Below are 16,104 nucleotides of genomic sequence, written 5' to 3'. Positions count from 1 at the left end.
ATTTTTAAAAGTCTGCTCCCCATTCAGGAGACCCTGCCCAACACTGCCCCCCACACCCCCCCCTCCCCCCCCAGAACCTCTTGCAACACCACCTGCCCCCCAACCCGGTCCAACACCGCGCTCCCATCTCCCAGCACAAAGCGCATGAGCCCCCGCCCACAACACCCCACCATCCGCCCCAAAACCCCATCCAACACCGTCCCCCGCCCCCAACACTGTCCAACCCCTCCCCCACCCCGGACTGAATCCCAACCAATCCCGCCACACACCCCCAGCCCACCAACCCCACCGCCCCCGAGCCACCCCCAACCCTGCCCCCGCGCCCCCCCTCCCAATCCCATCCCACACTGACCCCCCCCCGTCCCCTCTCCGGGGCAGCTGGAGTGTACACCAACAATTGTGCACACACACAGCCAAAGCCAAAGCCACAGCCCCACACACACAACATTTTACTGCAATGTTTGGACAGGTTCCACATTTACCCTGTACAGGACAATGTTAGAATGATTATCTGGGGACATGGGGGGGTTTAGGGTACACTCCTCTGTGGAACTCCAGGGAAAGTGTGGGGAGAGGGCGGGAGGGGGGAGGTCAGTCATTTGGAGAGGGTGCCTGTTTAATCACTGTGAGCAAAAGATGCAATGACTGTTGGAAACACGTCCTTTATGTAATGCTCCCGTCGGGACATCAAGATCTCTTTCGGATAATCCGATTTTCGGATAATTGGTATCTGGATAATTGAGGTTCCTCTGTACTCAGGAGGGAGTTGCCCTAGGAACCTTCAATGTTGACTCCTGACTCCATGAAGTCTCATGGGTTCAGGTTAAACATGGGCAAGGAAACCTCCTGCTGATTATCACATACCTTCCTCCCTCAGCTGATGAATTGGTACTCCTTCATGTTGAACACTTAGAGGAAGCACTGAGGATGGCAAAAGCGCAATAAATGGGAGGAAAAAAGTGAGAGAAGAGATGAAGTTCATGACAGACAATGGTATTATGGAACTGAATCACAGTAGCTGGAGCTCACCTATTTTAATGGTGTCAAAACTGGATAGATCACAAAGGTTGTGTGTTGGTTATCACAAACTCAAAGCAGTAACAAGTGGGAAAGCTGCTCACATCCTATTTTGAGACTAGAGGACTGCATTGAATGAATTAGACACAAACAAATTATCACAAAATTTCCCTTTAAATATATATACATGGGAAGTTCTGTTTCTGAGAACACCTACAAATGATGAAATTCATAAGCGTGGAGGTCATTCAAAAATAGGCTAAAAATCAGGATATGTGAATGCTGATTTTTTGTTTATACTTATTTTTTGACATGGATCGGCAAATTTGTGGTTTTGCAGACCCAGAAGATTTACAGTAATTTGTTTTCTTCTGTTTTCACCTCTTTTGCTTAATACCCTTCAGTTTTCATTGTTAAACTTGAACGTGCAGCATTGTGTGTTTATGTCAATGAAAGGCCACTTTTGTTAAAAACCAATCTATGATCGATCAATATAGATTGCAATATAGTTGGGATCATTACACCATAAAAATATTAACATTAAAATGCCACAGAGGGAAAAGCAAAACAACAGAGGGTGGTTCGCGTGTGGAATAAACTCCACAGGAAGTGTTGGATATGAGTACAGTTACAATGCTTAAAAGATATTTGAATAGGAAAGGTTTGGAGGGATATGGGCCAGGAGCAGGCAGGTGGGACTAGATTAGTCCAGCAAGGATTGGTTGGACCGAATGGTATGTTTCCATGCTGTATGACTCTATAACATGGGTTAAAAAGTGATAATCAACTTATCTACGTATGACTTCAAATTGCAAACAATTTCTTAATCACTGATACTCAGCGTACTCAAACACTAAAAAGTCACATGCCATTCCCCGTTATCCCAATCTCTCGAGCCCATCCTGTATTACCTGTGTAGCCTGTCCTTGTTGTTGAAGCTGCTGGAGTTGCTGTGCTGTGACAAAGCTGACAGGTTTGTTCCCAGTGATTAGTTTGGTCCCTGCTGGCATGGTCGTGAGAATGATGTTTCTGCCAAGTCCACTGATACTAGAAAGAGATAATACTCATTGTGAAATTATTGCAATTTCAGAACTTAAACATAGTGCTACACTATTGGGTTCTCTCTCTCTCTCTGAATAGTTCCATGTGTCTTCAACATTCTTTGGCTCATCACTACATGGCCACTGATCATATGGTTTGACAGTGAGCATTGAAATGTGCACCACACAGCCAAGACTTGTCCTTGCTGCAAGGTGACCACAGCTTCCTATTGGGTTCACCCAGCAGCTACCAGGGAGAATGCTTGAAAATACTCTTCAATAAAGCTGCATGTTTCTAAACTGACGTTACCAGCTGGAGGCTATTCAACTTGGTCAGCCTGTTCCAGCATTGATTTGTACCTGAAAGCTGCCTACCTGTTTTCATTTCATAACTCTTAGTGTTCTTGCTCTATCAATCTCAGTTCTAAAATTTTCAATTTTACCACAGACTCAGCAGCCTTTTAGGAGCTAACGCCCACCAGATTTCTACTGTCCACTGAGAGGGGAAGTGCTTCCTGATGTCATCCCTAAACATCATGACTGTAATTTTAAGATTCTGATCCCTCATTCTGGATTCTCTCAACCATGAAAATTGTTTCTTTTCATAAAAACCAAAAAAAACCACCTTAAACACTTCAATTACCATGAAATGGTAATAGCACAGATAGAGGCCACTGTGCCAATGCCGGCTCTCTGTAAGAACATTTCTGCTAGTCCCAGTTTCCAGACTATTCTCTGTAGCTGTGCAAATCTTTCCTCATTAGACAATTCTCTTTTGAAAGTCATTATTGAATCTGCAGTCACCACACTTTCAGGCAGTGAATTCCAGAACTTAACCACTTGCTGCATGAAAAATGCGTTCTCATGTCATCTTTGATTCGTTTGCTAATCACTCCAAATCTCTGTTCTCTGGCTCTCAACTCCTTTGCCAATGGGAACTGTTTTCTCTAATTACTCTACCTAACCAAGTGAATTTTGAAAACCTCTAAAAAATCTCCTCTTATTCAAGGAAAACAGTCAGGGCAGTACAGTGGCTCAAGGGTGGTATGGTGCCTCAGTGGTTAGCATTGCTGCCTCACAGTACCAGGGACCCAGGTTCGATTCCAGCCTCAGCCTGTGTGGAGTTTGCACATTCTCCCCGTGTCTGTGTGGGTTTCCTCTGGGTGCTCCGGTTTCCTCCCACATTCCATAGATGTGCAGGTCAGGTGAATTGGCCATGCTAAATTGCCCAAAATGTTAGGTGCATTATTGAAGAATATAGGGTAGGGGAATGGGTCTCTTCGGTGGACTTGTTGGGCCGAACGGCCTGTTTCCCTACTGTATGGAATCTAATCTAATGCAATGTATTGTTATTCTTTGTTGTCAGCAAATTTTGCAATTGTGTCCTGTATACCCAGGTCTAAATAATTAACAGAGATCAAGAAAACCAGCGGTCCTAGTATTGTTTCCTCTGGGAAGCACAACTGTATACCTTCTTTCAGTCAAAAGATGATAATTTCTCACTGCACTCCATTCAGTATTCATTCCCTTTTATCCCATGGATCTAAACATTGCTGACAAACCAATTATGTGGGGCTCTTATCAAATATTGCAAGTCCATGTAGCCGCAAAAAAACCACAGTGGCTTCGTCAATCTTTCTGCTATCACATGAAAAACAAAATCATTTTTGTTAAGCACAATTCGTCTTTAACACATCTATGCTGGCTTTCCATAATTTATATTCCTTTGTCCTGGCGATTGTTAATTTTTTGTCTCGGATTATTGTTTATAAAAGATTTTCCAATATCAAGAATTAGATTAACGCTTGATCTTCTCTACTGAAGTAATCACAAACCTAGGGTATACATCCTGTCTCTGTAATTGAATTCTCTAGCTTGGTTTGCCCAACAATGCAGACTAGTAATGAAATTTGATCCTTCCTCATTTTAGGGAAAAGACACACCAATTGTCCTGGTGTGGCCTGTGTATTTAAAAGCTCAATTTCCATGTGTTGAATTAGGAAGGGATTTTCAGAGATTTTTAAGGGGTTTGTTGTTATTCTATAGTTTAAACAGGCAGATCAGTTTCTACCTTTCCCTTTTAGACTGTATCTCTGTCTAGAAGGAACTCCTCACCAGGCAAAAAACATGGAAAATAGCTGCAGGAGTAGGCCATTCGGCCCTTTGAGCCTGTACCACCATTCAATGTGATCATGCAGTCTCAGTATCCCATTCCTGCTTTCCTTCCATACCCCTTGATCTCTTTAGCTGCAAGGACCACTTCCAGCTCCCTCTTGAATACATTTAATGAATTGACCCTAACAACTTTCTGCGGCAGAGAATACCACAGGTTCATTACTCTCGAGTGAAGAAATTCTTCCTCATCTCAGTCCTGAATGGCTTACCCCTTGCTCTTAGACTGTGACCTCAAGTCCTTGACTTCCCCAACATCAGGAACATTCTTCCTGCATCCAGCCTGTCCAGTCTCATCAGGATTTTATATGTTTCTTTGAGATCCCCCCTCATTCTTCTAAATTCCAGTGAGTACAAGCCTAGTTGATTTAGTCATTCGTCATATATCAGTCCGGCTGTCCCAGGAATCAGTCTGGTGAACCATCACTGGACTCTCTCAATAGCAAGAATGCCCCTCCTCAGACGAGGAGACCCAAAACTGCGCACAATACTCAATGTGGCCTCACCAATGCCCTGTATAACTGCAGCAAGACATCCCTACTCCTATACTCAAATCCTCTCACTATGAAGGCCAGCATGTCATTAGCTTTCCTCACCACCTGCTTCACCTACATAACAACCTTCAGCGACTATTCCACTATGACACCCAGGTCTCACCTTTTCCTAAACTGCCACCATTCAGATAATAATCTGTCTTCCTGTTTTTGCCACAAAAAAATGGATAACCTCACATTTATCTAGATCATATTGCATTTGCCAAATATTTGTCCACTCAGCCAGTCTGTCCAAGTCACCCCGCAGCCTCTCAGCATCCTCCTCACAGCACACACTGCTACCTAGCTTATGTTATCTGCAGTTCAGAGGTATTTCATAGAACATAGAACATAGAACATAGAAGAATACAGCGCAGTACAGGCCCTTCAGCCCTCGATGTTGCGCCGATCAAAGCCCACCTAACATACACTAACCCACTATCCTCCATATACCTATCCAATGCCCGCTTAAATACCCATAAAGAGGGAGAGTCCACTACTGCTACTGGCAGGGCATTCCATGAACTTACGACTCGCTGAGTCCAAATTGTTAATGTATATTGTGAACAGCTGGGGTGCCAGCACTGAACTCTGTGGTACTCTATTACTTGCTGATTGCCACTCTGAAAAGGACCCATTTATTCCAATTCTCTGCTTCCTGTCTGCCAACCTGTTCCCTATCCACATCAACACATTACCTCCAATATCATGAGCTTTAATTTTTCTTACTAATCTCTTGTATGGAACTTTGTCAAAAGCCTTTTGGCAATCCTGATACACAACATTCACCTGTCAGCTCTACTGGCCACATCCTGAAATATTCTATAAGATGTGTCAAGCATGATTTCCCTTTAGTGAATTCATGCTGACTTGGACTGATCCTGTCACCGCTTTCCAAATGCTCAGTTATTACATCCGTAATGACTGACCTCAGCATTTTCCCCACCACCAATGGTGAGGCTAACTGACTTACAATTCCAAGTTTTCTCTGTCCCTCCTTTTTTAACGAGCGGGGTTACATTAGCTACCCTCCAGTCCATTGGAACTCTTCAGAGTCTACAGAATGCTGGAAAATGATCACCATCTGTTATTTCTAGGGTCACTCTCTTAAGTACTCTGGGATACAGAGCATCGGACCCTGGGGACTTATTGGGTTTTCATTCCATCAATTTCCGCAATACCATTTCTTGATGAATAAGGATTTCCTTCAGTTCCTCCTTCATGCTTGACCCTCTGACCCCTAGCATTTCCGGAAGGTTATTTCTGTCCTCTTTAGTGAAGATAGATCCAAAATATTTGTTCAACTGATCTGCCATCTCTTTGTTGTCCATTATGAATTCGCCAGATTCTAACTGCAAGGGACCTACATTCATCTTCACCAGTCTTTTTCTCTTCACGCCTACAGAAGCTTTTGCAGTCAATTTTATGTTTACCGCCAGTTTACTTTCATATTCTATCTTCCCCTTCCAAATTTAATCCATTGTTCTCCTCTGCTGAATTTTGAATTTCTCCCAATCCTCAGGTTTATTGCTTTATCTGACCAATTTATTTGCCTCCTGTTTATTAGATTAGATTCCCTACAGTGTGGAAACAGGCCCTTCGGCCCAACAAGTCCATACCGACCCTCCGAAGAGTAACCCACCCAGACCCATTTCCTTCTGACTAATGTACCTAACACTACGGGCAATTTCGCATGGCCAATTTACCTGCCCTGCACATCGTTTGGACTGTGGGAGGAAACCGGAGCACCCGGAGGAAACCCACACAGACAAGGGGAGAATGTGCAAACTCCACACAGACAGTCGCCCGAGGCTGGAATCAAATCTGGGACCTTGGTGCTGTGAGGTAGCAGTGCTAACTGTGCCGCCCCACTGTTTTAGCTTTAACACTGTTCCTAATTTCCCTTGCTAGCCATGGTTCCCTATTTTACTGTAACATCAGACTGGGGTGTACAATTTTTGAAGTTCATCCATATGTTCTTTTAATGGCTGCCATTGCCTATCCACCATCAACTCCTTAAATATGCTTGGTCAGCTTATCCTAGCCAATTCATGTCTCATACCCTCAAAGTTAGCTTTGTTTACAGTCAGGACCTAGTTTCAGATTTAACTGTGTCACTCTTCATCTTAATGAAGAATTCTACCATATTATGGTCACTCTTTCCCAAAGGACCTCGCACCACAATGCTACGAATTAATCCTCTCTCATTACACAATACCCAGTCAAGGATGTCTTGCTCTCTTGTTGGTTCCTTGACATTGGTCAAGGAAGCCATCCCTCACCCATTCCAGGAAATCCTCCTCCAATGCATTGCTACCAGTTTGGTTTTTCCAATCATTATGCAGATTGAGGTCGACTACAATAACTGCTGTAACCCGACTGCATGTAGTTCTAATTTCCAGTTTGATACAATCCCCAACCTCACAATTCCCACGGATGTCGGTTTCCCTTTGGTGTTCCGTAGTTTCACCCATACAGATTCCACATCGCCCAGGCTAACATCATCCCTTACCCAGTGTTCTCCTTAACCAGCAACACTACCTCAGCTCTCTTTTCTTTCTGTCCATCGTTCCTGAAAATTGAATAAACCTGGATGTTGACTTCCCATCTTTAGTCACCCAGGAACCAGGCCTCTGATCCCAATTACATCATATCCATTAATATCTGTCTGTGCAGTTGATTCATCCACCTTATTACAAATACTCCTCGCGTTGAGAGACAGAGTCTTCAGCCTCATTTCTTTGACATTTATTACCCTTTTAGAATCATGGGGTAACATGGTCCTTTTTGATTTTTGTTGATGGTTTCTCTGCCTTCCATTTTCACTTTTCCCCTTATTGTTTTTTGTTCCTGTCCCCACTTTACTTCCCTCTGAGTTTCTGCGTTGGTTCCAATTCACCTGCCACATTAGTTTAAACCCTCTCCAACAGCATGTGCAAACAATGGTTCCATTCCTATTCAGATTCAGACTGTCCAGTTTGTACTGGTCCAGCCACCCCCAGAACCCAGTTTCAATGTCCCATGAATTTGAATCCCTCCCTCTTGCAAAATCCTTCAAGCCCAACATTTGTCTTAGCTGTCCTGCCATTCCTACTCTGGCTAGCATGCAGCACTGGTAGCAATTCCAAGATTACTACCTTTGAGGTCCTACTTTTTAGTTTAACTCCTAAATGTCTAAATTCAGTTTGTAGGACCTCATCCTTTTTTATTAAACCTATATAATTGCTACCTATATCTGCTATAACAGTTAGCTGTTCACCCTCCCTCTCCAGAATGTCTTCCGCCGCTCCGAAACACCGAGTCACAGAGATGTATAGCACGGAAATGGACCCTTCAGTCCAACTCAACCATGCCACCAGATAACCGAACCTAATCTAGTCCCATTTGCCAGCACATGGCCCATATCCCCCTAAACCCTTCCTATATATACAAGCATTCATACATCTTTTAGATGTTGTAATTGTATCAGCCTCCATCACTTCCTTTGGCAGCTCATTTCATACACTTTGCGTGAAAAAGTTGCCCCTTAGGTCCCTTTTAAATCTTTCCCCACTCACCCTAAACTTATGCCCTCTGGTTCTGGACTCCCCCACCCTAGGGAAGAGACTTCGTCTATTTACCCTATCCATGGCCCTCATAATTTTATAAACCTCTATAAGGTCACCCGTCAGCCTCAGACGCTCCAGGGAAAACAGCCCCAGCCTATTCAGTCTCTTCCCTCGAGCTTAAATCCTCCAACCCTGGCAACATCCTTGTAAATCTTTCCTGAACCCTTTCAAGTTTCATGACATCTTTCCTTTAGAAGGGAGACCAGACTTGCACATAATATTCCAAAAGCAGCCTAACCGATATCATGTACAGCTGCAACGTCACCTCTCAATGTTCGAACCAATAATGTGGAGGAGCGGTGTTTGACAGGGGTGGAAAAAGTTAAAAATCCCACAACACCAGGTTATAATCCAACAGGTTTATCTGGAAGCCCAAGCTTTCGGAGGGTTGCTCCTTCATCAGCTACCTGACAAAGAAGCAGCGGTCCGAATGCTTATACTTCCAAATAAACCTGTTGGGAGTATAACCTGACTAATAAAGGAAAGCATTACCTAAACATCTTCTTCACTATCCTATCTACCTGAGACTCTACTTTCAAGGAATGATGAACCTGCACTCCAAGATCTCTTTGTTCAGCAACATTCCCCAGGACCTTACATTAAAAGTCCTGCCCTCCTATATTCACACGCAAATCATTTACATAAATGACAAAAACCAGGGGGACCAGCACAAATCCTTGTGGCACACACTGGCCACAGGCCTCCAGTCTGAAAAGCAGCCTTCCACCACCACCCTTTGTCTTCTACCTTCAAGCCAGTTCTCCCTGCATTCCATGTGATCTAATTTTGATAACCAATCTCCCACGGGGAACCTTGTTGAACCTTACTAAAGTCCTTAGAGATTATGTCTACTGTTCTGCTTTCGTCAATCCTCTTCGTTACTTTTTCAAAAAACTCAAATCAAATTAGTAAGACGTGATTTCCCTTGCTCAAAGCCATATTGACTATCCCTAATCAGTAATTGCCTATCCAAATGCATGTAAATCCTATCCCTCAGGATTCCCTCCAACAACGTGCCCACCACTGATGTCAGACTCACCACTCTTATTGATCCCTGGCTTTTCCTTACATCCTTTCTGAAATAGTGGCACCAAGTTAGCCAACCTCTAGTCTGTCCTTGGCCTTATACCAGGAAAGCAACATAGCATCCTGGACTATCAGTTATGGCTACAGAAATACCTCTCTATTCCCCATAGCATTGAATTCCCAGTGACTATAACTCTGCTACACTTTCTCCTGCCCTCCTGTGCAACACAATGCAACATTGGGATCGGCTCAGGCTTGGAGGGCCAAAAGGCATCGATTTTCTTTGTTCTTAACAGGCTGCTGCCGCCTTCCCTGATGAGCCATTTCCCCAAACAGTGTCCAAAACGGTATATCTATTTTGGAGGGAATTGACTGCAGGGGATCCCTGCACTACCTTCCTATTCTTCCTCTATCTATTGGTCACCCATGCGCTATCTTCCTCAGTAATTGTATCTGCAGTGTGATCAACTTACTGAATGTGCTATCCATGATTCCATCAGCCTCACCAATACACCAAAATGAATCCAGCCACAGCTCCAGTTTCGTTAAGCAGACAGACAGGAGCTGCAGCTGGATACACTTCCTGCACACGAAGGAGTCAGGGACATTGGAGACCCAGCTTTTCTTTTTAAATACCCTACTTAGTAGCATCAACAAATTTGACCAATATATACAGAATTCCCGATTTATGTTTGTTAAGGAAATCTAGGCGCACGAGTTCCGAACCCTGGGACACATCTTCTCAGCTCCACTTAATTCATCTGAGTTATTACCAGCCCTGCCCACAATATACCAGATTATTACTCACTTTGCCCCAAGATTACCCTTGATGATTGGTCCTGCCATCACTCCTTTTCCTTTAAGTGGTTGGTTTAGTACTGATAAAGGCACAGTGATTGTCGCAGGCAGCTTTGTCTGCAGGATGAAATCAGAAACAAAGTCATTAGTTCACTATCAGGAACATGGGTTCCAGTTGCATTCAAGGTTACTTATCTGAGGTAATACCTTATTAACGTTTTGAGAGATAGTTCACCTGAGTAAACACAGCATGATCCAAAAAGGAGAAATACCCATCTGTGACTGTATACTTTAATAGTCACTCGTATACAGTGCTATCTATGAAAAGTGGTAATAACCTCAGGTACAGTCACTTCCATGGTGAGTGTAAACAAATCTCACATGGCACTCCACTTGAAACTGATATTAGCCACAATGTTGTTGTCAGGTCATACTTTCACAATGTCCATTATACATTCTACTCCCAAATTTTGCAACCTATAAAACTTTGAATATTTCTAAGACATTCCTGATCCCATTCTATAGGAACATAAGAACTAGAAGCAGGAGTGGGCAATTCAGCCCCTCCAAGCCTGATCCTCCATTTAATACAATAGTGGATGATTTCATCTCAGCCTTAACTGTGGGTGGCACAGTAGCACAGTGGTTAGCACTGCTGCCTCACAGCGCCTGAGACCTGGGTTCAATTCCCGCCTCAGGCGACTGACTGTGTGGAGTTTGCACGTTCTCCCCGTGTCTGCGTGGGTTTCCTCCCACAGTCCAAAGATGTGCAGGCCAGGTGAATTGGCCATGCTAAATTGCCCATAGTGTTAGGTAAGGGGTAAATGTAGATGTAGGGGCATGGGTGGGTTACGCTTCGGTGGGGCAGTGCGGGCTTGTTGGGCCGAAGGGCCTGTTCCCACACTGTAAGTAAGTAATCTAATCTTAACTTTACTTTCCTGCCTGCTCTCCATAACCCTTCAACCCATTACTAATTAAAAGCCTGTCTACCTCCTCCTTAAATTTACTCAATGTCCAGCACACTTTGAGGAGTGAATTTTACACTTTGAAAGAAGTAATTTCTCATTTGTTTTAAATTTGCTACCCTTATCCTGAAACGATGACTTCTCATTCCAGATTGGAACCCATGAGGGATGTTTCCTCTCTACGTTTCATTTCTATATGTACTTTGTCAACCCCCTTTCACATGTTACGTACTTCTATTAGGACTCTTCTCATTCTTCTAAACTCCAGGCAGCAAAGGCCTAGACTGCTCAATCTCTCTTCACAAAACGAACTGCTCATCCCCTGGAATCAGTGAACCTTCTCAACTATCCCAGTACAACTACATTCCTTCTTAAGAAAGTGACCCAAAATTTTACACAATACTTTGGGTGCAGTCTCACAAATGCCTTGGACACTTCCCTACTCTTATATTCTATTCCTTTCGCAATAAATGCCAAAATTCTATTTGCCATTCCATTCTATTACCTGCTGTACCTGCATATTAGTTTTCTGTGATTCATGCACAAAGATGGACAGATCTCTCAACACGGAAACATTTTATTTCGATAACAATTTGTCTTTTTAGTCCTTTGATCAAAATGGATTAACTCACACCCATTCTCATTAAATTTACTTTCTTACTTATTTCATTGTAATCTGCAAAATTGGCTATAGCACTTATGATCCCTGCTTCCAAATCATGAGTACAGATTTTAAATAGTTATGGTCCAAGGATCAAATTCTGTGGCACACTGCAACTTACATCTTGCCAATCAGAAAAAGGTCCATTTATCCTGACTCTCTTCTGTTGGTTAGCCAATTCATTATCCAAGCTAATAAGTTACCTTTAGCATGCCTTAGACTTTGTCTTTATAAAATCTTAGCCATGGATGACTTTTTTTTTACCTTTTACGATTTTTTTCTGGAATATATTCAAGTTGGGACCAATTGAGTGTCTCAAACATCTGCCACTGCTCATCAATCCTCCTTACATTAGTCCTCCAGTCCAGTCCACTCGGGCCAAATCTGTCCTTATGCCAGAATATGAAGGTGAGACTCCAGTTTCTCACCCTCCAACTCAATTTGAAATTCTACTATGTTATGATCACTTTTTTCCTAAAGATACTATATCGTTAATTAATCCCACATTACACAATTGCAAACCAAAATAGCCTGCTCACTGGTTGGTTCTAAAACATATTGCTCCAAGAAACAATAGTCAAGAATTCTCCCTAGAGGCTATCTTTGCCAGTTTGATCAATCCAAACTACATGCATATTAAAAACACCCATGATTATTGCTGTACATTTCTTATAAGTCGCAGAATTTCCTGGTTTTTTGGGAACCTATAGTTTAATCTCACCGAGGACTTTTTTTCCCTTGCTATTTCTTACTTCTACCCAGACGGAACCTAAGTCTTGATCTCTAGTGCTTGTATCATTTCTCACTTCAACACCGATCTCTTCCTTAACTAACAAGCTGCACCGACTCCTTTTCCCACCTGCATATCCTTCCAAAGCAGTGAATACATTAAGATATTCAAATCCTAAACCTGTACTCCCTGCGATTCATGCACGAAGATGCACCGTTTTTCTCCATTTGCAGTGCTAAATCATTCATTTTATTCCAAATGCTTTTTACTTCATTCAAAGTTGTATCATTGAGCCAGTATTGTCTCTCTGCATTTCTTCTCCCAAAATGCATGACCTCATTTTTCTGCCAGCCCGACTCTCTGAAATCACTTAGCATCATCCTCACAATTCATTATTCTCTCTAGTTTAGTAAAATCTACACACTTAGAGATTCTGCTGAACACCCATCTCTAAATTGTTTATATAAATCAGAAAAAGCAGATCCCAGGGGAACACCAATTTCAACTGGTCTTCAATCTAAGAAATGCCCTTCTTTCCTTTTAGCCAACTTTTAATCCAGGTTTCCAAGGGCACATGAATCCAAACATTTCTAATGTGCTAACTAACTTGCAATGTTGCACCGTATCAATGCTTTATGAATGTCCCAATATATAATCCAAAGCACTACCTCATCAAAGAGCTCAATCACACTTGCCAGACATGACCTGTCCTAAACAAAGCCATGTTGATTGCCTCGTATTAATTTATTTTTCTCTAAGTATTTATATTTACCTCATTCCATATTATGGTCTCCATCATTTTTCCAGCAGTTTGATGTCAAGCTGACAGGTTTGTAGTTTCCTGAGTTATCCTTTGTCCCATTCTTAAACAATGTTGTCCCATTTGCAATTCTCCAGACTCCACAACTAATGCTGTCTTCACACCTGGAACACTTCAGTCAATGACCTTATAACTTTCTCCCTTCCCCTTCTTAGTGATCTAGGACATAACCCCATCCCACCTGGACCTGGCAACTTCTCTACCTGAAGTGCTGCCAGCCATTTTGTCAAATATTGTACTGCCCAGTTGTTCAACACCCACATTTTCAACTGTGTCATTGTCACCATTTTCTATTTTGGTAAAGACAGAAACAAAGTATTCATTTAGTACCTCTGCCATACCCTTTGCTTTAGTAAACAGTTTGATCCTAATGGATCCCCCTATATTCTTCACTAATCTTTTACTATTAATATGCTTGAAGAACTTATACTATTTGTTTTAGAGCAGCCTGCTACCCTTTGCTAATGCTTCCTCTTAGCCTTAAGCTTCTTTCTTGCATTTGAGATATTCTTCCTGATTTCTGTTGCTATTATTACTTGAGTATGCATCATGTGCCTCCTTTTTCTTCCTTATTTTCTCATCAGTATCCCTAGTCATCCAGGGTACTCTACCTTTGGATACTGAGTATTTATTTCTCATGAGCATGTACCTAGCTTGTGTCATATCCATTTCTCCTTTTAAAATTTTCCAATTTCACCCAGCAAAATGTGCTTCCAATCAATCTGCTCCAGTTTAACATTTAGACCTCTAAAATCTGCTTTTTTCCAGTCTGGGATCTTATTTCTCAAATGTTCCCTTACATTCTCCCCTTGGCCGGCCTTGATTCCTAGGACCAGCTGCAGCATAGCTTCTTCCTTGGTAGGACTGGACGTTTAATGTTCCACAACGTTCTCCTGCACACTTTAAAGGAATTTCTTCTCTTCCATGCCTCACACTCCATCTTCTTCCTAGTCTACCTTAGACTAGTTGAAATAATCAACTATCACAACCTTACTTGTCCTGCCGGTTTCCATGATCTACCAATAAATGCTCTCTTCTACTTCCTACCTTGAGGTCTACAATAAACACCTACTGGTCATCACTTGGTTTCGCACCTACACCAACATAGATTCTAATTTCCAAACTGCATCTCATTCATCTTTGACCAAGACTGTCACACCACATCCCTCTTACACATCCTGTTGCAACTAAAAATTCTTATAATCAGGATGTTAAGCATCCAGCCCTGCTCTAGTTTTATCAACGTTTATGATAATGCAACTATGCTTTATTCCCCCAGCGCAATTTCTGCTTCCAGTTCCTCAATTTTTTAAAACACTAATCTGTGCATACTGCCTTTTTCTCTTTCTTTCCCATTGAAAGACAGTCACTTCCTTGTTCACTGTCAACACTCAAACCTTCTCTCGATTCTTTTTCCCTGTTCTCCGTTCTATCTCTTTTGCCTTCCCTGGTACTTTCAAAGCTAAGCCATTAGTCGACCCACTCCCTGCTTTTACAAATTCAAACCCAGCTACACCACACTGTTTACTCTCTCAGCCAGGTGATTAGTTCCAGTTCTGCTCAGGTAAAACTCATCTCTTCTGAACAGCTTTCTCCTTCCACAAGTGATTCCCAAATCCCAAAAATCTAAACCACACTTTTCTACACCATCTCTCAAGACATCTCTGATTCGAGTGGAAAATTACAAAACCAAAATTTTAGGAACACAGTAACAGGAGTAGTCCATTCAGTCACTTGAGCCTGTTTCCCTATTCAATGGCTGACCTGTGGCCTAAATGCATACCCCTGACTTCAGTCCCTTAATATCTTTGCTTAACAAAAAAATTATCTTCTCAGATTGAAAAGATTCTGCATCTCTGCCACTTGTGAAACTGTTCTTCATGATTCATTGATGCAGTATGACGTTCATTTATAAGAACATAAGAGCAGGTGCAGGCCGTCTGGAATGCTCCACCATTCAATAAGATCATGGCCAATTGGGTGAAGAAGTTCCTTCTCAGTTCAGTTCTAAACCTGCTTCCTCTAATCTTGAGGCCATGCCCTTTTGTCCGCGTCTCACCCACCAGTGGAAACATCCAGTCTATTTATATTTTATTGATTCCCTTCATAATTTTATATGTTTCTATAATATCCTCCCCTCATTGTTCTGAATTCTATTCAGCCTCTCCTCATAAGCCAACCCCTCAACTCCGGAATCAACCTAGTGAACCTCCTGTACACCCCCACGAGTGCCAATACATCCTTTCTTAAGTAAGGAGACCAAATCTGCACACAGTACTCCAGGTGTGGCCTCACCACCACCCTGTACAGTTGCAACATAACCTCTCTGCTTTTAGCCTCAACCCTTTTAGCCACGAAGAACAAAATTCCATTTGTCTTCCTAATTACTTGTCGTTCCTGCAGATCAACCTTCTGTGACTCATGCACAAGGACATCTAGGTCTCTCTGTAAATCAGCATGCTGTAACTTTTTACCATTCAAGGAATAATCTATTTTGCTGTTACTCCTACCAAAATATATGACTGCACATTTACTAACATTGTATTCCATCTGCCAGACCTTTGCCCCCTCACTCAATGTATCCATGTTCCTCTGCAAAGTTTCACAGTCCTCTGCACATTTTGCTCTGCCACTCAGCTTCACGTCATTGGCAAATTTTGACACCCAACACGCAGTCCCCAACTCCAAATCATCTATATAAACTTTAAATAATTGTAGTCCCAACACTGATCCC

The 16,104-nt window shown here is 42.4% G+C and overlaps 1 protein-coding gene across 5 annotated transcripts in view; it reads right to left on the bottom strand.

The window, feature by feature from the left end:
• The window catches only part of nfrkb (nuclear factor related to kappaB binding protein), a 151,277-nt gene that overhangs the window by 9,272 nt on the left and 125,901 nt on the right, over positions 1-16,104 (bottom strand). For all 5 annotated transcript variants that reach the window (XM_072592997.1, XM_072593001.1, XM_072592999.1 and 2 more), the window contains exons 24-25: positions 10,205-10,311; positions 1,929-2,064 (exon numbers count right to left, since the gene is read on the bottom strand). In XM_072592997.1, coding sequence (XP_072449098.1) covers positions 1,929-2,064; positions 10,205-10,311 — 243 coding nt within the window. The remainder of the gene's footprint in view (positions 1-1,928; positions 2,065-10,204; positions 10,312-16,104) is intronic.

This window comes from Chiloscyllium punctatum, chromosome 23 (assembly GCF_047496795.1).
Source record: "Chiloscyllium punctatum isolate Juve2018m chromosome 23, sChiPun1.3, whole genome shotgun sequence".
NCBI classification, from domain to species: domain Eukaryota; kingdom Metazoa; phylum Chordata; class Chondrichthyes; order Orectolobiformes; family Hemiscylliidae; genus Chiloscyllium; species Chiloscyllium punctatum.
This window is presented reverse-complemented; position numbering and strand designations above follow the sequence as displayed.